Genomic DNA, 20,308 nt, shown 5'->3' with positions numbered 1-20,308 from the left:
TCCTGCTGCTAAACAGGACATTAGCATTCCCTTTGTCCACCCGCGTCCCCACAAACACGGTTAAACGAGCGCAGCTCTGCTTCGCTCTTATTTATGCTCTTTCCTCCATTTTCCATTTTAATTAACTTTCTTCCTGTTTGTTGTGTGGTCCAGTTCTTCAGCTCTTTCCGTCCTCTTGTGGCACTGCTGGGGGTGCCATCGGCTTTAATCCTGCAGGATGACTATTATGGTCTGTTCAAATGAGTAAAGCCAGTTAGAGGTGAAGATGCTCGTCTGTGATGGATTAAAAGCGCTGAAAATCATCAGAATTCGGCCGAAATACCACATTTTGTCCTCGTGATCCTGCAGCGGGTCTCGGCAGAAACTATGGGATGTTCCCACTGCTTGTCGCTACGCTTGTCTCCAGAGCTGTTCTTTTATTTCTGTCCTCACCTTCAGCTTCCCTCCGTCTTCGTCTTCATCCTGGAGGGATCCACTTTTATTGGGAGAGCTCTTCAGAACCAATACGGAGAGATTAGACTTGCCCTTTAACTCGTGTCACACACACACACACACACACACACACACACACACACACGAATAAAACATTTTTACATCATTTTTCATCCATCAGGGTGTTCTCTAACATTGTCAGTTATCTCTGGATGTGATATAATCAATAATGTAGCTGTTGTCTGTACCCCCCCCCCTCACACACACACACACACACACACACACACCCAGGAGTCGGTGCCTGAAGTGGAGCTGAATGCACAAGTGTCTCCTGCCGTGGAAGACTAGTGATTTTGTTGTTTTAAATTCACATTCTAGACAACAAGTCGCTGTCTGCCTCAGGAGGGGACACCCTCTCACCCCCCCCCCCCCCGGAAAGATGGTTACTCTCATCATTCTTTGTCTCTCTATACATTCATACATACGTATGTACAGCGAGAGTGGGAACACACTTCAGCTCTCCTCTCTACAGATTTCATCCCATCATACTGACTCCAACTGGGGCAATCAGGCATCAGCTGCTCATTAGTGGGGGGGGGGGGGGGGGGGGGCGTCCTTCCGATGGATGGACGGATGAGACGGCAACAGTCTCGTTGACATGAGTGGTCCTTTCATTTGCGTAACCTCTGACCCCATGATGGCAGCGGTGGGACAGAAACAGGTGCGTCCACCCGTCCAGGTCTTGTGCTTTTTCATATCTGAACAATAAATCCCTTGGAAATTCAACCTGCAACCTTTTTCTTCCCGTCCGCACTCGCAGCTTTGCTAAATTTAGCCGTTAATCACCATTATTGTGCCGCTTCTCAGGCCATTTTTGTCCAACGTTTCATACAAATGACTGAGAAAAGCTGGAGAACGTTGAGGTTACCGAGGGTGGGGCGCAGAAGACGAGAGAAGAAACCAGATGTTTGGTTATTCAGACTAATACAGGTCGGGGGTTCATCATCAAAGAGAGTTAAAGTGATCCGAAAGGCTTCAAAAAGCAGAAAGATGTGCAGGAAAAGGGAAAACTGATGATTGATTGTTCCACGAGTCATTAAAGAAGGTCTAGGAACCAGGAGACGCCTGCAGCACCAGAGGACGAGCAGTCAGAACCCCCCAAAAGCTCAATGTTGGACAAAAATGACGAAAAAGAAAGGTTTTGTGAAATTAAATTGCTCTTTTTTGGAGCCTCCAACGCTGAAGTCGAGCCAGAGTCAGAGCAGGGTTGGAGCAGACCAGCAGCCTCCAGTCCAGCTTGTCCATCAGGTCTAGGGACAAGCGGACCTCCTGGTTCTGTCCAAGTATCAAGAAATTCCTGTTGTAAATGTTAAAGAAGTGCAGGAGCCCGTCCGTATGCACATGGATTTTAATGACAAAAATTAAACAATACAATTTATATGTATATCCAGGACATACACATTTGTCCCATAACAAATCAACTTTAACTTTTTAATATAATTTTAAATGTGATTCTAAGTACAAGTTAACTCAAGGCAGTTTTTTTTCCCCATTTTTCTTGTTTTGCTAAAAAAAAAAAAAAAAAAAAAAAAGGTAACATATGAAATTATATTTATGGTTTAAGTCTATTGTGCACAGTGACACCAAAATCCACTTGTCCAAATCTCCCCTGAAAGGAAGAGCGTAGTGGGGGGGAGGGGGCGCTCACATCCTCGACCACGTCAGCGGCTCGGTCTAGGCAGGAACACGCGGATGGTTACGCTAAACGTGGGGCGGTGCGGTCAGGACGCAGGAACCAACCACATAACTCCGAGAAAGTCCCCGTTTTTACGGAGAGGAGAAGAAGAACCACGTCAGAAAGGGTCGAGCGAGAGCTAATGCTAATGCTAATGCTAACGTTTGTTGTGCTGCTGGTTGATAACCCAGAATTCTTTTTTGCATGGAATAGTTGCGTGCTGCACAAACGCCGCCGTGAAACGTCCCCGGTGATGCCGCGAGCTGCCTACCGTTGTCACGGGGACGACAGGACGAGGTGGTCTCACAGAGGCCAAGGAGAGGGGCTAGTGTGAGTCCTTCCAGGTGACCAACACCAACCGTTCCCAAACGCACCGGTGAAATGATGACGTGAGGCATCAGAACGCATGAGAACCCAGGAAGCCTCAAAGGAAACACAGGATGGAAACGGAGGCGGAGCCACTGTAAAAGGGGAGGTTAGAAGAGCGCGAACACCGGTTCTACCGCACGGCCGGGCCCACAAATCAGCAAGCGGCGTCTCCGGTGACGGGAGGGGTAACGGAGGTGATCCTGAAAGATCAAAGAGGCCCTAAAACGAGATGGGAGGTCAGGTTCCGCTGGAGGAGGATTCAGTAATGGAGTCGCTGCACGCGCCGGCCCGTGACCCCCCCCCATACGCCACCTGAACACCCTCGCTGACCGGCCCACGCTGGGCTCGGCGCGGGACAATACTGGCTCCAGAACCGGATTCCTGTCTCCCGGACCGGACCGACACCGCCTGTCCCTCCCTGCACGCCCGGACTGACCTGTGCTCCGGTGTCGTTCACCTGCGTCGGACCTGACCTATGTTTGCACGTGTGGGTTTAGCCCGGCCCGTCTGTTAAAGCCGCAGTAGCCGTTTAGTCCAGTCAGTTCTTTAGCTAAAGAAAGGAAACGTCATCGTGGTTCTGATTTTTTTTTCGTTTTTGTTTTTTTACAGTGGAAATGTCTCAACATTTCTCATCATAACCGACAACACCGGAACCAAACTCTACCTATTAAGAAATAAAAAGGGGGACAGTTACAGGTATTTCTCTGGATGCACACAGTTAATTGACATAATGAACAGGTTAGATAAACAGAATAATAATTACCTTTAGTGTCACACATGTCTTTATTGATAATACTAAATGAGGAAGTCTCTCGTCTCTGATGGACAATCACACCAACGCGCTCGTTTCCTTCGCCTCCATCACAAACGCTGCTGCAGATTCCTTCCTTGATGCTATTTAACAGGACCCTGTGGAGACAGACACGTCATGTGAGGGGGGGGGCACCGCACCAACAGTGTGGGCGTCCCGTCATACTCACCCCAAACTGGGCTAGTGCAAAAAGTTGTCTACTCTGGCGAAGGAGCAGGAGCCAGAGCGCACCCGCGCCATGAGCTGGACACATTCGGTGGCCTGGCCCAGGGCCAGCATCAGCGGGGGCTGTTTGGGCAGGTTCTGAGACTCTGGAGCAGAAGAACCGGCACAAGACGGCATAATCAGTCTGACTGGAGGAGGAGGAGGAGGAGGAGGAGGGGCTGGAGGAGGAGGAGGAGGAGGAGGAGGAGGGGAGGAGGAGAGGTGGAGAGAGGATGAGGAGAGGCTGGAGGAGGAGGAGGAGAGGAGGCAGGAGGAGGAGAGGCAGGAGGAGGAGGAGGGGCTGGAGGAGGAGGAGGAGGAGGAGGTGGAGGAGGGGGGGCAGGAGGAGGAGGAGGTGAAGGAGGAGGAGGAGGGTGGAGAGGCAGGAGGAGGAGGAGAGGAGAGGCAGGAGGAGGAGAGGGGAGGAGGAGGAGGGGCTGGAGGAGGAGGAGAGGAGGAGTGGGGAGGAGGGGCAGGAGGAGGAGGAGGTGAAGGAGGAGGAGGAGGGGTGGAGAGGCAGGAGGAGGAGGAGAGGCAGGAGGAGGAGGAGGTGGAGAGGCAGGAGGTGGAGGAGGAGGTGGAGGAGGAGGAGAGGCAGGAGAGAGGCTGGAGGAGGAGAGGCTGGAGGAGGAGAGGTGGTAGGAGGAGGAGGAGATGGAGGAGGAGGGAGGTGGTGGAGGAGGAGGTGGTGAGGAGAGGCAGGAGGAGGAGGGGCTGGAGGAGGAGGAGGAGGGGCTGGAGGAGGAGGACAGGCTCCAAATCAAGCCTACGTTGCTTTTTGGTCCTCAATATGTAGTAACTACAAGCATGCGCACACACACACACACACACACACACCCAAAACACACATTCACACACACACACACACACACACACACACACACACACCACCCCGTGTGTTTCTTACCCAGTATGGCACTATTGAGTGTGGAGCAAAGTGATTCTCTCTGCGTGGGGTCCAGCTGCTGGCCTACAGGGCAGTTCCACGGGTCCGAGTAAGCTAATAGACTGAAGGCGTCCTGACAGACAGACAGAGAGACAGAGAGAGAGAGACAGACAGGCAGAGAGACAGACAGAGAGACAGACAGGCAGACAGAGAGACAGAGAGACAGACAGACAGAGACAGACAGAGAGAGAGAGAGAGAGAGAGAGAGAGGAGGTACATCCATGGTGAGTTTTCTCCCTGGGGAGGTGGGTGCTTTGTTCTGAGTCACGTAAATATGGAGACAACAACCAATAAAGGCGCCACCACAGTTAGAGGTGGAGCTTCTGCTGGTCTGGTGTGAAGGATCAGAACCACCAGGCCCCGATGACCCAAAGAACATCCCTACTCACTGGGCTCTGAGAGCGGCCTCGCCGGTACCTAGGGATCAACGTGTGATGGCCATGACTCCGCCCCCACAGCTGTAGGGCGGAGCGGCAGAAGGTACCTGCAGCATCTTCTTATGGGCGGTGTTTTTGCCGTACTCGCGACACAACTGCTCGCTGAGCCCCTGCAGCTCCCGTCCGAACTGGATCATCCTCTCTGTGGCGGCTCTGGTGCCCCCACACAGCTGGCCGTTCTTGGAGCAGCTCTGATGTTCTGACAAAAGAAACGCACTCGTCACTAAACAGGACGACTCCCCCGATAACCACCTGGACATCCTCCCCCTTTGAGACATTAAATCCTGCTCGATGACCTGGAATTTCTGACAGAAACAGCAAACCAGACTTGTTGCACCCCCACCACTGAGCCTGCGGGGGTCCGTCTCACATCCTGTAGTCCTCCCCTACCCTTCCAAGCCTCCCGGGACCTGTGCCCCCCCCCCAGTTACTCAGTTTGGGAGGTCAGGCAGCTCTGGTAGGCCCCATTTAATAATGACGGCTTTAACTAGACTCTGTGAGTTGAATCTGCTTGTAGCATCAGCTGACTTTATTTCCAAGGATCCTCTTCTCCGAGTAATCGAGTCATCTCTTTTACTCTGTGTGTGTGTGTGTGTGTGTGTGTGTGTGTGTGCTACCCTTGATGCCGTTTCCCATGCTGAGGTCCTCTTGTTGGAGCATCTCCTCATGGTTGTATGAGCCATTCATGACCTGCGTGGAGCCCTCGACGACGCCGTTGGTGTAATGTTCTGCCTCCATCTCCATCTCACTGTCACTGTGCGTGCACACACACACACACACACACCACACACACACACACACACACACACACACACCACACACACACACACACACACACACACACACACACACACACACAAGTGAAGGGTGGCCCCAGCAACCAGGATCTGTTCCACAGAAGCACTAAAGTGTTTGGCCGGTCTTAAAGGGGCGGGTGGGTACCTGTTCTCCTGGGACCTGTTGGCACTGTGGGGTTGACTCTCCATGGAGTCGGAGGAATTGGACTCGGATGAGTTGATGGAGGACGGGGAGGAGGTGGTGGAGGAGGACACGGAGGACATTCTGGGGTACTTGACGCTGGTTCCGCTGTGGCTCTTTGACTTGTTGGTCGGAGAAATGCCGTTACTGCAGGTGGGGCTTTCAGATCCTGGACGGAGAGACCACAGAGCTCAACTGCTGCTCTAGAAGGGTTAAACCCTCAGAAGCAAAGAGAACCGGTACCGGCGCTGTGCGAGTGTGTGTTGGTGGCTCCGTGGTGGGGGCTGAGGATGGCAGGGTAGCAGTCCTGGGACTTTGGGGAGTGAAGGTTCAGGCCGCACACCTCCCCGTCTGTACCGTTCACCATCTCCACGAACTGACGACACCTTCAGCGGGAAGCAAACTGCCCTTAACCTCATTTTGTTCAGGGCAACTCCACAACGGAGCGTTTAAGGCATCTTTAGGATGGCGTTGACTCACTTTAAGACGAATAAAAGGTTGGGGTTGTGTTCTAACAGGCCGGGATAAAGCTGCTGAGTCACTTGTATGGCCTCACCCACCCGTCCTGCCAGCACCAGCTTCTGTATTCCTGTTGGACAACAGAGATATTCAGCAACACGTGTTTATCTTGGGAGCGTTATTGTGCAGAGCGCTTCTGTTCATGCACACACAAACGTCCAAGCACCTGAGGGTCAAAGGTCAATCATCATCATGAACTAGAGCTACACCACAGTACCGCTGGTCCTACAGGATCAGGCAAGGCAGTAAACTCTGGTTCTGGGACACCTTCGATGGTGTCTGGGGGGCGCTTCAGTGACAGTGACTCTGCTGTGGTGCAACAACTTACTCTGTCTGTTCTTTATGGAGGTCTGGTCCTCCTGTATTTTGGTCTCTGTCGCTCTGGCGAAGGCCGTCGCCGTGGCACAGTACCCATGATGCACCAGGTAGCTGGAGACCATACTGAAGACAAAACATGCCCATGTTCATTAGCAATGACAGCAAAGATCCAACAGACTGGAATTAATTAAACATGGGAAATTTACCTGATCTATAGGAATGTTACGTACATTAACTGGCTGCTTCTAAGTGTATTGTGTGTGTATGTGTGCAGTGACCGGCACTTTCAATGATTTCACAATAATAGTAAAAAGCAAACAGCAATCAGGCCCGAAGCCAGAAACATTTTTATTTCAGACGTAAAATCAAAATACGGGCCCAGAAACTTTAAATTGAACCATGTTAGACGTGGACTGGGGTGTAATGTCAACGGTTGAGCAGCAGGTGGAGCTACAGGTTAGTCTTGACATTCAACTTTCAGGAGTTCTGGCTTTTGTGTCCCCACTAATGTCCCGATCAAACCCTCGTTGCATGTTGGTCCTAAATATGTAGTGAGTGCACGCAGGCAGGTAGAGGGACGGACAGACAGACGGACAGGCCCTGGTTCAGTTTGTTTCTCTCCAACCCTCCAGAGTTGTGTGTGAACGCACCATGTTTGGACATTGATTTGATTTATTCCTTCATTTGGTCCGTAGTTTCACCCCACAAATAAACACACGGAACATTTTTGTTGCTTTTCTCCTTAACTGATTATTTTATGCTTTGAATGCGATTTGTGCTGTGCGGCGTTTCAACATTTCATCACGGGACTCCCCTCAGTTGGTTAGATTAGGATTTTATAGAACGTTCTGATCTTTTTGATGGGAAATACTGCTGTGACGGCAGCTTCCTGCAGCCACAGATCAGGTTATTTTCCCGTCTACACGTCTTTATATTTATGTTTATGCGCGTGGCTTACTTTTGCAGCACCGTCTGCCACTCTCCCAGTCTCTCTCCGATGGGAAAGCGGGCGATCATGCCATGGATCTTGGCTCGCCACTCGCTCATGTAATCCTCAATGTCGAAGACAAAAGGCTGCTGGCCAAAGTTGGCGTCTACGATTTCACCTGGAGTCTGAAGACCCACGGTGGGGTACAAATTTGGCTGGAAAATACGAGATAAAGTGGATTATTCCCAATAGTCCTGAGGTAAGAAGACCTTAACAATTAAGAGTTGTAGTTAGAGAACACGGTACAGGACCAGTTATGTACAACGCTGTTAATTATGACATTCAAAAGTGAATTAAAGTTCACAAAGATTTAAAAAGAGGGTGGAAAAAGCACTTACAGGGAGGTCTGTGAAAGCAACACCTGATGGGAAAAAAAAGACCAACATCTGGGTTCAAGGCACCAGTTCAGCAGGGGGGAGTAAATAATGCCTCACTACCACATGAACGCTGCTGCTGTTGGGAGAAGACGCGTTCACTGACCTAAACTGATGCCGTTTTTGGTATAGAAGCAAGTGTTGTTGATGAGGTTGACGCAGCAGCCAATGACGTCGCCCGTGGTGAAGGTGGGACCGTACGGTTGGCCGGTCCCAGACGAGCAGAAGGAGTGTCCATCATCTCCATGGTAACCATAAGAGTGTTTGTCCCATCCTAAAATAGAAGAAGGATTAGGATTAATGGATTATATACAATTCTTTGGTTCGCACCGTCACCTGACAACCAGAAGCCCCAGGTTGGACCCTCCCAGGGAGCCGAGGAGCAGCGTGCACGTTCCCCAGGGGTTCTCTCTGGGTACTGCAGCTTCCACACGTGCGTGGACTGGCTGTGAAAGCGAGTGTGTACGCTCATGTGAGTCTATACGTTAGCCCTGCCAGGAGCCGATCCAGAGGGAACCCAGAAGAGAGCCGGGACAGAAAACTGGTTGTCCCCTATTTTTCCCGATGTGTGTGAGTGGCTTGCTTGAGGACAGCCGGGAGGTGGGGGTCAGCTAGTTAGGACATACATGAACACACACACAAACACACACACACAGTGGCTCTCTGGAGCGGTTCCGTTACCGACACAGGAACCAGGAACCACTGCAGCTGGGAGGCAAAAGGCACCATCATTTATTTTACACCACTTTTTCTAAATTTTGGAGCGGAGGCCTGAAAACACCTCAATTAGTTTCCCAATTTAAGACGCAGCCGTAGAAAAGTTCCATTTACAGCACAGAACCCGGCACGGTGGTGCTGAGTCTAAGGGCCGTGGCTGGCAAGGGTCCAAGGGAATAGCTCACCAGGAAGAACGATCAACCACAAATGACCCTAAAGCTCGTTTGCTACACACGTTCCTGCAGGAGCTGGTGCTGATTAAAAGGATGGAGGCAGAAAAAGGCAGACTGCAGCTTTAACTGGCTGCCCCCGTCACCACAGCATTCTCCAGCCCTTGGTTCAGCAAACACATCTTCATCCATCAATAGGCAGCGCGGCTAGCGGAGCACGACAGGATGAGTCTGTATTGGGCGAAGAGGAGCCACGTTTATTCCTAGCTCCTCAAAACGCCGACGAGGATTTGGGACTATTTTTAATTCCTGTGCAATAACCAGTGGGGCTGGAGAACCTGGTAGAGTTGATCTATTCTTATTCTTAACTGTGATACTTCCGCTCACTGCGGAACCATCAAGATGGACCCGTCTCGATGGGGCTTGAGCTCCACTGAGCTGCTTTAGGTGTAGAGGTGACACATCAAGAACAAGCATCTATAGTTGAGGGTCCCTTCATTAGCACACTGGCAAACCACCCTAATAGAAGGTCAGGGCCTCGGGACACACTCCCAGAGGGCCCGGCCTCACCAGGACAACCCAATTACAGTCATTTTTATCCCTCCATCACAAGTGGACCCCACCAGTACACCAGCATCTTTAACTGGTTCTACTGGTTAACTGATGTCAGTTACTCACCAGGCAGCCGGTTCATGTTGACTCCCTGAGCAGACAGTCCAATGCCCATATACCTGCAGGAGAACAAAAACTATTTTAAGAATACATCATTGTTGACAGGGTGCGTCATCTCCTTTTATTTGATTTAGCCCATTAAAATGTGGCTATGGGTGCATTTTTACTTTGAATAAAATTAGAATATACAGGCAAATGGGGGCCAGATAACTCCTTACATGCTTACATTTAGTTTTCTGTCACTAAATCATGATTTTATATATTAACAGAATGAATAATGTTCATCTTAACTGGATGTCGCCGTTCTACCGAGCAATTGCTACCCAAGCACTTTAAAACTGTAAAAAACAGGGTAAAACTATATGATGATGATGGATTTTATTTATGGGGCCCTTTAAAAGCTCTCGAGGACACAGTAAAGCAGAGTTAAAAGCTTACAGAGTTAAAACTGAACACAGAAATTAAAGATTTCAAACACAATTACAACAGCTAAAACAGAACAGGATAGTCATATGCTACACACAGACACACACGTGCGCATGAGGCGTCTTCAGAAGAGTCCGACACACACGTCTACAGCAGGGGTCGGAAACCCGCGGCCATGGAGCCCCATGCGGCTCTTTAGCGCCGCCCTAGTGGCTCCCTGGAGCTTTTTCCAAAATATGAAAATGGAAATTGGTTTTAATATAATTTCTGGAGGAGGAAAAACGTGACAAACACCCTTAAAGTTTTCCAATGCTGTATAATAAATATCTCCTTATAATGGAGGTTAAACTTAGAGCACCATGGTGCAGCAGAGCGGTCACAAGGCGCGTCATTCTCTCCAGGATGTGCTGCAGGGAGAATAAACATTCCATCATGAATGCTCATTACGGATATAAACGTGCCACAAAATGGCATCGTGGTGGACGAGAGGCTGAATCTACAGCTGCAGACACCAACGTTCCCTCGGGGATGTCTGGGGGAACATCAGAGTCCAGATTTATGCACAACAGATCAGGAGATCAGTGCAATTCTTTGGTATCAAGTCCAACTTCAGCATTTTGTGCTGAAACGACGTGTGATAAGAGTTTAGTGACGCGTCCAATTGAACGTCTGAAACTTTGATGATCGTCGATGGGGTCGATCTTTTCCTAGAACCCCACCAAGATAAGGTAAACACAGTTTAATGGCTCTCCATTCAGGAATATTTGCTTTTTGTTTCCTCTTCCGTCACGCGGTTGAAACTAAGATTTGTCATTTACTGGAACAAATAAACTGTGGTGACAGTAATGGTGTCCCCCCCCCCCCACCACACACACACACACACACACGCTGAGTGGCGGTCAGCTAAATTTGTTCAGAGCTGTAAATACAAAATCTACATGCACTAAATCTTCAGTTCGGCCACATCTACATACCCATCGCGACCTTTGCTGACAATCTTGACTTCAAAGTAGTAGATTCCACAGGCGGCAGGGATCGGGTATGTGGCCCTCACCGAGGCGGCGTCTTTGTGGTTCTTGCCGTGACCTGCGAAAGCAGAAAAACGCCACGGAAATCAGCCGATAGTTGCAGCTATTCGCTACAGAACATTAGCGTATCCAAGTGTGACGAGCACGACCTAAACAAGACAACAGTAGTCAAAAGAGGTCAATAGGTCAGAAGGGAAAAGGACGGCACCCAGCTCTATATTACTCAGTAGCATTACTATTAATTACTGTTAATTGATGACTATTAAGGGCTGCGTCCACCTGGATGTAGTGGTCCCAGTGGTAGCAGTGCAGGAGAGCTATGTTGTACAAGGAAAGATGCACCTAAAGGAATCAGTTCAGTGTGTCCTGAACCCCAGGAGGGTTCTGGGAGCCCTGCAGAGGAGCCAGGCCAGGAGAGGGGAGCCATCCGCTGGTGCTTGGAGCCTCAACCCCGTGTCAACCATAATGAGTCTACCTGTATTACCAGTCTACCCACATACAGAAGAACAACTGATGGGATGGGACATCCAAACCCAGAGGGTTTAACCACATTAGTAATGGCCTTTGGCATGTTTATGGGTGATAGTGTCTATTTAATTGGAAGGCGGAGACCATTGTTGTGTGTATTGGCACGACAGCTCTGTCACCTTAAATACAGACAAATCCTATTAAATGTCATCCAACCTGCACTCTTACGTCTGTTTACTTCATTTTATTAATCTAACAATTCGTCGGTCTGATTCTCAAGATTGTATTTTAATTTATTTGTATTCCTTAATCAATATTAAGGGCTCAACTTCAATCAAAACTAACTTTACATACTGGATCTTTTGTAGATTTTGGATTTTATGGCATGTTTGAGAACTGTACATGGGAGGTTTATCCATTATATATTATTTGGTATTCTTCTTCTTGTCTGCTTGGTTGCGAGTGCGATTTCCTCCGTGCACTGGCCCTCCCAGGCCCCGAGGTGAGCAGAGCGGGGGTGCAGACGGCACCGAACGGGCGCACCTCTCTCCCTGGCGTTCTGAGACTCCTGGAGCTCCTGCACCCTCGCCAGACAGAAATGCTCATGCAGCATTTTGTCCTGTAATGTTTCAAAAAGCACACGAGAACGCTGAGAAATCTAAACGAAAGCGCGCGGCAAAAAAAAACAAAAACTCGGGAGTCATCCAGACGTGCACGTCAGCACAATACACAAAGTCCTCATTTGTCATGATGCTTCCAGTTTATAAAAATCTATTACTGTGTAATAGATTTCAACTCCATGAGTGGTCAATCTAACGTGGCTACCAGAGTTTAAGGCCCATCGGCCAGCACTGCTGCCTCTGAAGGCTCGGGGCAGATTAGTTTGACATGGCAACACACAGAGGCTGAGATCTGATTGGACAAAATAAAATACCCAACTTCCACATATATGTACTGGAAGTACTGCAGCGTGGCTTGGGAGGAAATGCTGAGAATAAATTAATACAAATTGGTGGAACGAATATTAAAATTTGCATTGTGCAGGTCATGGGTGAAGGGCCAACATGCACACTGTTGGGTTAACAGAACTTTTGGTGTCCAGTTTGCCCTCCCTGACATCTGACATGACCTCAGTCCTCCCCAGGGATGTCACCGTGTTGCCATTTCGGAACCAGGTGTATAAATAACTCGGATAACGGGCCTGTCTACCAGTGCTGGTGGTCGCTGCTTGCTTTTATTATTCGGGCCGTCTAAACCCAAAAGGACTCGCCTGCGCCACCTGACGAGCACATTTGCTGTTGTGGTAAAATGGTGCTTCAAGAGGTTTGTGACTGCTGTGAATCATCTGGCCTAATGTCACATGGAGCGGGCCCGTCCTGCTCCCCCGGCGGCAGACGGAACCAGCCCCGCTGCAGGTTGGAGCGCCGCTGCATGCGGGTCAAATCTGAAACGCAGCCCCGACTGGTCGCTCCCGTTCCGTCGAAAATTTTAGAATTTCTGGAAAACAGTTGAAAAACGCTGGCACTGAATTCAGGCGAGACGACACAATGACAGTGCGTGTGTTGCCCGCTGTACTCGCAGTACAATCGAGTTCATTGTACGTCGGCACTACCTTGTTTGGTTTGGTCCCATCTTGTGCCTACCTATCGTTTTAACCGCAGTGTTACGCACAAGAAGCAGCTATATTCGCCGAGACAGGCTCGACGGCTACAAAGTTAACTACTTGGTACATTTCCACAGTGAAGGCTACTGTTAGCTAGCGCGCTGCTTAAACCGCATGAATCAGATTAGAATCAAACGCCCGTGTCTCGCGCTCCTGCTGCCTTCACGAACCACGGAGAAGGTCGGGAGCCGTTGAATAATCACAGTCGTAAATTAATTAACACGCCCCACAAAAGCGCGATGTCGCCGCTATTAAAGCCAAGTTTCAGGGGGAGTGACGCGGGTCAAGACGATCGGGGGCCAGCGAGTTCGCCGCCGGCCGTTTCGGAATTCCTGCTCATTTTTAAAAAACAAAGCAAGGTTACAGGACAGAAGAAGCAGCTCAGACTAGATTTAACAGGAGTACACATATGCACGCGTGCGCGCGACCGGAACAACACAGTGACTAATGACAAGAGCTTCGACTTTCTGCTTAAATCAACACCCTCCATCGGGCGTCTAACCTTTGTAATGGACCCGGAGGTTGTTCTGTGACAGCCCGATGTAGCTGTATTTATCCTTGGGGCTCCAGGATCGCGGTAAAGGGCTCTCTTCCTCGTTCACAGCCGGGTAAAGCCGCCTCAGTCTCTCGTTCAATTCCCTTTCCTGGTATTTAAAAGTCGTATCCCCCAACGACAGGCTTCCTGTTCCAAGCTCAGCCATCTTCGGCTTCTCTTCGTGTGTCTTATTGCTCTGTTCTTTATGTCCGTAGCGCCGTATCAGTCCACTGAAGCTGAAGACTGACAGTGAGAGGGACTGAAGGGAGAAAATAGCAGCGGTGTGACATCCCCGAACAGGCAGCAGAACGTACTGTGGGCTGTCGCGGTGCCGTGTGGGAGCTGTAGTCCATTCTCTTCTTCTATTACCGTGTTTGGCATCCCGCGATAAGCGCATTACCGCCGCTCCCAACGCACACGCCTACCCTAGATCGCACCATATCTGACTCGCACTTTCTCATTTTCATTACTGCCTTTTAAATTAAATTCTCGAACCCCCCAACCCTTCAGACCTTTCTTCATCACCTGTAGTCCACTCCGATTTCTTCTTCTCTGAATTAATGGCGTGTCGCAACCAACTCGTTAAGATGCACAGCGCCACCTACTGTACTGGAGTATTAAACCTCATCAGATGGCATGTACTTGATGGTAAAAATCTAAATATATGCAACTGGTTATTTTCGATTAGATATTGGTCGTATCGGACGTATTGATTTTATGGGTAAAGAAACAAGATCCCGGTCTTTGTGAATGTAACGCGATTCATTAGCTTCTACTAATGATGAGGATGTCGTTTAAATTACACCTGTACTCTGACACCTCGGCATTGAATTCTGCCCATCTTTTTCCAAAATCACTTTTTGTAGCTGCATTCATAATCTGTACCTTAATCTGATTTAATTAAAGCTTTATACTGTATATGTCCAGCAGTTATTGTGTATCTGCTGCCCACTCATATCCAGAAATGGTTCTGATGAAATCCAGTATTTTTTATATGTTGTTTTAAATTGTTTGATGTACTATCTTGTGTGCATTTCTCATCCAACATACCTATTTGAATTCTCTCACTTTTCCTCCGAAATTTCCAACAGAAATAATGAGCACAACAACCCTACTTACTGTTATTGAATATACTTTAATGTAATTAAATTATTATTATGTTACACACATACACTCCACATTTCACATTGCTGACATGTTTTTTTTATGTCTCTAGCATATTCAAAAATCCAAAAACTTTATTGAATATCATATAGTGACAGAGCTCAAAACAAACCTGAAGAAAAAGACATGGACAAAAACACACAATTCAACCAACCAACATTTCAACAGATCTAAAAAATAAGCCAGCTGGGAGCATCTGCAAAAAGTTTCAAACGACCACGGCGTCATTGATCGGATTGGTGAATCACGACATTACAGTCGGCGATCCGGTATAGTCGATCAGATCAATATTATTCTTCATGGAACTTCGAAACTGGTGTGGTTTGGGGGGGCCGACAACCATGTTTGTGTCTGTTTAGCCTCTAGTGTCGGTGGCTGGTACTGACAGCCATTACGAGTATCAATACTTTGAAATAAGAAGCAAGTTCAGCGCCACCCTCTGCCTTTATGGTGTTGCAGGATTTGTGAAGGGCCTGCCACACGCCTGCCACATCTCATTGTTACTGACGTGGTCCTCGATCTTCTTTTTGTAATCTGCCTTGGCTGCTCTAAATCCTCTTCCCAGGTTGCCTCTTGCTGCTTTGTACTATTCCTCATCACCACATCTGAAAGCAGTGTCACGTTGTTTCAGCGTGGGCCTGGACCTCTTCGGTCATCCCAGGTTTCCGGGTGGAACACACCTCAATGTGCTCATCAACAGTGACATTATCGACACAGAAGCTGATATAGCAGAGCACAGATGTAGCGGGCTCTTCCAGGTCTCCAGTTGTGCTCTCTAAATAGTACTGCAGCTGATGCAGCGCACCCTCTGGCCATGTTTTCACAGCCTTTACAGCTGAGGGGACTCTCTTCCTGATGGGGCTGCATGCTGGGACTAACAGAATGGACATGTGATCTGACAGACCTAAATGCAGTTGAGGGATTGATCTGTAGCCTTTTTGGGCTTTACTGTAGTCCTAGCGTCTTTCCCCCCTTGTTGCACAGCTACTGTGCTGATAAAACCTGGAGTCATCAGACCAAAGTGCAGATTTCCACTGGTCTAATGTCACGTCCGTGTGGTTCTTGGTCCAGACTTTTTAGTTCTGACTGTTGTTTTGCCTCAGTTTTGTTGTTTTGCCTTACAAAAAATTCAGCTTAACTTTATCAAATCTCATTTGGTACAAGCGAGACTAAAATATTGTAAAATATAAGGTGTTCGGGTAAAAGAAACGAGTTTGAAATTGGGGGAAAAAAAAGCCGACCACAATTGTTCATTTTTCATCCTACGCGAACATAGTTTGTCCGACGGAAATTGCGACAAACCGGCGAAGCCCGTTGGAACCGAAAAACTACAATTCCCATCAACCCCCGGGGCTCGTTTTGAAGGCGTGTCCTCGTAAGCAAGCAGACAGATCGTGTAGTTGGCCTCGGCGTCAGTAAGCGGTAAGTTTTTAGTACTTCATTTTGTACGTCTCCTTACAAAAACACTGAATGGGGACATGTACAGAAACTAAAGATGTCTGTTGAGTCCGACTCTTGGAGGATTATGATTCAGTATAAAGTGTACAATAAGCATCTCGCACTCACATGATGTTAGGTGAGCCTGTGCATGCTCGAGAGTTGTCTGCGCGGGCCCAAAGCAGGCGTCAGCACTCGTAGCAGACAGGGTATTTTTAGTAGCTTAAAGGACATCTTAAGTCTGTCCATATACTAGCGACTGGCAATACCAATTCGTTTGGATTAATTTTCCCTGACAGGTCAGTCCTGGCAGTGTCATGTGCTGTCCGGCTAACAAGCTAAGTTAGCCTTAGCAAACAAGACCGCGTACAAGCTAGTGGCGGCAGCTAGTTAGCTTGGGTTTATTAGCAAGAGGTTTTTTGTCCGTATTATATTTCATGTACATGTCGTGCTTGAAACTGTGTTAGGGCTGTTCCAGAATAATCCGCGAAGCCTTTCTTATTTGCTGAATTTTGTCTTGGCACATTTTGTGATATTTTTTTCCCTCCCAATAACTCTATTTAAGTGGAACACGTGACTTCGTGGCCGATCAAATCTAAACCAGTTTCAGTTCATAGTGTTCAACACCTGCATTCTGGGTTTAGATCATCCCTTCGATTATTCCCACTTGATACAGTTGTGGATTTAGATGAGCCCATTAAAAATATCTCACTCGTCTCCCTCCACCCACTAGGAGTCAAACATTCCATAACCGTGTGGTTAATGGGATTACCCGCTTTTCATTGCTGTATTTTCCGTGCTGGTTTCTGCGCTTATTTGGCATTGTTCTTCATGTCTTTGCCTTCTCAGAGTGTTGAAGGGTGAGTCAGAATGGTGGACCACCAGCAGCCCCAGCAACAGCCTCCGTGGGAGCAGATAGGATCCAGCTTCGTGCATCACTACTATAAGATGTTTGACACTGACAGAGGCCAACTTGCCAGTTTATATGTAAGTATGAGACATTTAGATGTGTGCCCACCAAGGAATTGCGCCTTGATCTGGACGCACAGTCTCTGCATTTGTCATGCGAGGACGTTTCCGTTGACCTTCACTGAATAGACGGGTTTTGACTCGCACCTGTGCTGGAAAACTTTGCGTTACCTCAGAGCTTTTAACAGCTGACCTGTTGCTCAGTCTGTCCCGGTGACGTTGATGTTGCCGCCCGCCCGTCTCCGTGTCCTCCGTGATGTCGAGCCTCGCTGACGACGTCCAACGATCCGACGCGCACTTCTGTCGCCCAGTTATGACAACATATCGGTTTCCCCTCTTATTCTTCAGTTCTGTCTCAGCCTCTTGAATTAAACCAAGAAGGACAATAGAGTCTCAGTCCATTTCGACTTTGTGAAACTATTGGGATGAACTATTGGGCTGATATTCCAGCAGGAGTTTAAAACACACGCTGACGTTCTTTGCCGTTCCATCCGCCTATGATTTTGGTCTTCTGGTCACTACCCAAAGCATTCAAAAATCGAATCCTACCAGCCTCATCTAACATTTTTGCTGCTCTGCCTGTGTAAGTGGTAACATGCTATGGTGGGGGGGTCCATATGCAAATGCTCAGTCTTGTTATGGGTCTGTGGTGTCTGATGATAAAGGTTGGATTAAGCTACATGGCCGATTGTTGTCTTTTCCCCACACAGATTGATCTGTCATGCCTTTCTTTTGAAGGACATCAGTTCCAGGGGAAGAAGGCAATTATGGATAAACTCAATGTAAGTTCCTGTAGATGCCACCCAACGGCAAAGCCGACGGTGTTGAACACTTGTGGTTTTCCCTACGTGAGCGGGGGGGGCAAACAAGCCCTCCGCTTTGCTCGTGGCAGCTATTTCTCACGATATACCCGGGAGATCTTCCTGCTTCTGCGTTGTTGTTCTGATCTTCTCTTCCTTCTGTGCGCCAGAGTCTTCCTTTCACAAAGATAGAGCATATTATAACAGCACAGGACCACCAACCGACTCTAGACCAGTGCATCGCCAGTATGGTGGTAGGACAGCTGAAGGTATGTAGACTCCCTCTCCTCCTGTCCATTTAACCTTTAACTACCGTGATGTAAACTCTTTGGCAGCTAGATTAAATTCTGCATTTTGATTTTAGTTCAGGGAGTTTTGTTGCCACATGAGGAGCGAACGATGTACAAAATGGATTCATTTCCTCCCTCGAGCTCGGTGCTAATAAAAGGCCCGTTGCGTGACCATGAGGCAGTAGATTTACCTGATATACTTGAGATGAAGTGTAGAATATTCCCTCCTTGTTTAAGTACCTGTCCCCAGAGGGAGGGTGGTCCACTGGAACTCCCCAGTTTGGACCCTTCTGCCTTCCTGTGTATATTATAGCAGCTTTTACGCAGCTTTACCCCTGATGCTGTAGGTCAGGAGCAGGTGTATCACCTCCTCCTCCTCCTCCTCGTCCCTGAGCAGGAGGCGGCAGGCGTTCAGTCAGTTGTCAGGGTGTGAACATAATCAATGGTTTTGAATGTGACTTGTGTACAGCTGCTAACTGAACCCGGCGGCCCGAGTAACTGTGTTATATCTGTGTATTTGCAGGCAGATAATGACCATATTATGGGTTTCCATCAGTGTTTCATCTTGAAGCATATTGGCGACGCGTGGGTGTGCACCAATGACATGTTTAGGCTGGCCATTCACAACTTTGGCTAAAGCCCTGGCCCGCTGTGGTGGGCAGGGAGGTCACATTACTGAAGGGCACCATGTGATGACAAACGGAGAGGGAAGAGTTCAGGATGGAGAGAAGAGAGAACAATTTACCCCCCCTCTCCTCTCAAACAAAAACAGCGGATTCTAGATGTCAAGACAGTGAACCTCATCCAGGTGGGTTTCCAGGCAACCCCACCCAATACAATTGCAGCATATTTTTGTGTGCCAGCTGACCAGCCAGATTGCCCATGTCCGCCCCCTCATGGGTCTGCATGATGCTGAGAGCCCCCCCCACACACACGCACCACCACCATGAGGAGACGCCTCAGAAACTCATCTGCTCTCCGGCCCTTTTAACATAATTGTAACCTGCTCTACTGTAAAGTCGGTTCTGTTAGCACTGTTGTCCACTGGCTTGTAGGTCCATTTCCAGGTTCAGAATTTGCTTCACCCCCCCTCCTGTTTTGTACATTGCTTTTATACACCACTTGTACGTTTGCCTGAGTGTTCTGGTTCTTTTTTCCCTCTGTGTAATTGAGTTTGATTCAGCATTACACCAGGTGTGCATGTGCAAGCTGTTGAGTCACGGAGGACGTCAAGTTGAGCTCTATTCTCACTTTTTTCTGCCTCTCAATCTTTCACCGACCCCTCTGGCAGTTATGGACTACAGCCACAATAGACAATAAAACCTGGACTTTTTCTTAACGTGTGTGTCTGGTCATTCTCCGAGGCTGCTTTGCTCTCCTGTGTTGCTTCGGTTCCATTTGGGGGCCGTTTAATGAAGAATTTCCTCTCCTAGAATGCTGCCAAATCTGACCTCTGACCCGGCGTCCCCCAATAACTCCCTTTAACACTCGTCTGTCCAGAGGACGTTACTCCAGAGTCTTTGTCTACGCTCTCACACTAGTCTGGTCTTCATGTTGCTCTTGGGTTCTTTCCAATCTCCTCCAGTTGTTGACTCCTTTCCAGCGAGTGACCAACTGATTTCACATTCTTTTGGGGACCTTTTTAACCAGACGTAAGTGGCTACAAACGTCTCTCTGGCGGCTTCGGTCTCGGATCTCGCCGGTGGTGACTCCTCCTTCAGCAGTCAGGACTTGATAAGAACCACCTTCCTTAAAAATGCTGAGTAACAGTCTTTAGATATCACTTGAATTTCTCGGTATTGTTTGATGACCCGATAAAAATCATTTTGCCTGCAGAGGCAGAGCAAAATGTTTCATT

At 48.5% G+C, this 20,308-nt stretch overlaps 2 protein-coding genes and 1 long non-coding RNA gene across 4 annotated transcripts; 1 reads left to right on the top strand and 2 right to left on the bottom strand.

Moving 5' to 3' along the window:
• Window positions 1-1,822: 1,822 nt before the first annotated feature.
• ranbp10 (RAN binding protein 10) lies at window positions 1,823-14,302 on the bottom strand. The gene is made up of 15 exons (XM_057052324.1): window positions 13,758-14,302; window positions 11,071-11,182; window positions 9,677-9,729; window positions 8,218-8,385; window positions 8,076-8,098; window positions 7,708-7,892; window positions 6,760-6,872; window positions 6,393-6,501; window positions 6,156-6,298; window positions 5,877-6,081; window positions 5,552-5,688; window positions 4,982-5,133; window positions 4,459-4,570; window positions 3,517-3,658; window positions 1,823-3,445 (listed from the first exon to the last, which is right to left on the bottom strand). Exons 1-14 carry the CDS (start codon window positions 14,185-14,187, stop codon window positions 3,528-3,530), a joined length of 2,073 nt encoding a protein of 690 aa, XP_056908304.1. The 5' UTR covers window positions 14,188-14,302; the 3' UTR covers window positions 1,823-3,445; window positions 3,517-3,527.
• Window positions 11,865-13,745, bottom strand: LOC130536485 (uncharacterized). Its single transcript, XR_008953359.1, has 2 exons — window positions 13,205-13,745; window positions 11,865-13,089 (listed from the first exon to the last, which is right to left on the bottom strand). It is a non-coding gene; the product is annotated as an uncharacterized LOC130536485 (long non-coding RNA).
• Window positions 14,303-16,223: 1,921 nt separating the features above from the next.
• nutf2 (nuclear transport factor 2) lies at window positions 16,224-19,789 on the top strand. Of its 2 annotated transcripts, none has more exons than XM_057052464.1 (5): window positions 16,224-16,376; window positions 17,241-17,378; window positions 18,071-18,142; window positions 18,331-18,429; window positions 18,974-19,789. In XM_057052464.1, exons 2-5 carry the CDS (start codon window positions 17,262-17,264, stop codon window positions 19,085-19,087), a joined length of 402 nt encoding a protein of 133 aa, XP_056908444.1. In that variant the 5' UTR covers window positions 16,224-16,376; window positions 17,241-17,261; the 3' UTR covers window positions 19,088-19,789. The 2 variants fall into 2 exon arrangements, with proteins under 2 accessions (XP_056908444.1, XP_056908445.1); XM_057052465.1 differs by lacking the exon at window positions 16,224-16,376 and adding an exon at window positions 16,671-16,690.
• The last annotated feature ends 519 nt before the right edge of the window (window positions 19,790-20,308 follow it).

The sequence above is a fragment of the Takifugu flavidus genome, chromosome 13 (assembly GCF_003711565.1).
Source record: "Takifugu flavidus isolate HTHZ2018 chromosome 13, ASM371156v2, whole genome shotgun sequence".
NCBI classification, from domain to species: Eukaryota; Metazoa; Chordata; class Actinopteri; order Tetraodontiformes; family Tetraodontidae; genus Takifugu; species Takifugu flavidus.
The sequence above is the reverse complement of the archived record's forward strand: the minus strand, read 5'-3'. Positions and strand labels throughout refer to the sequence as shown.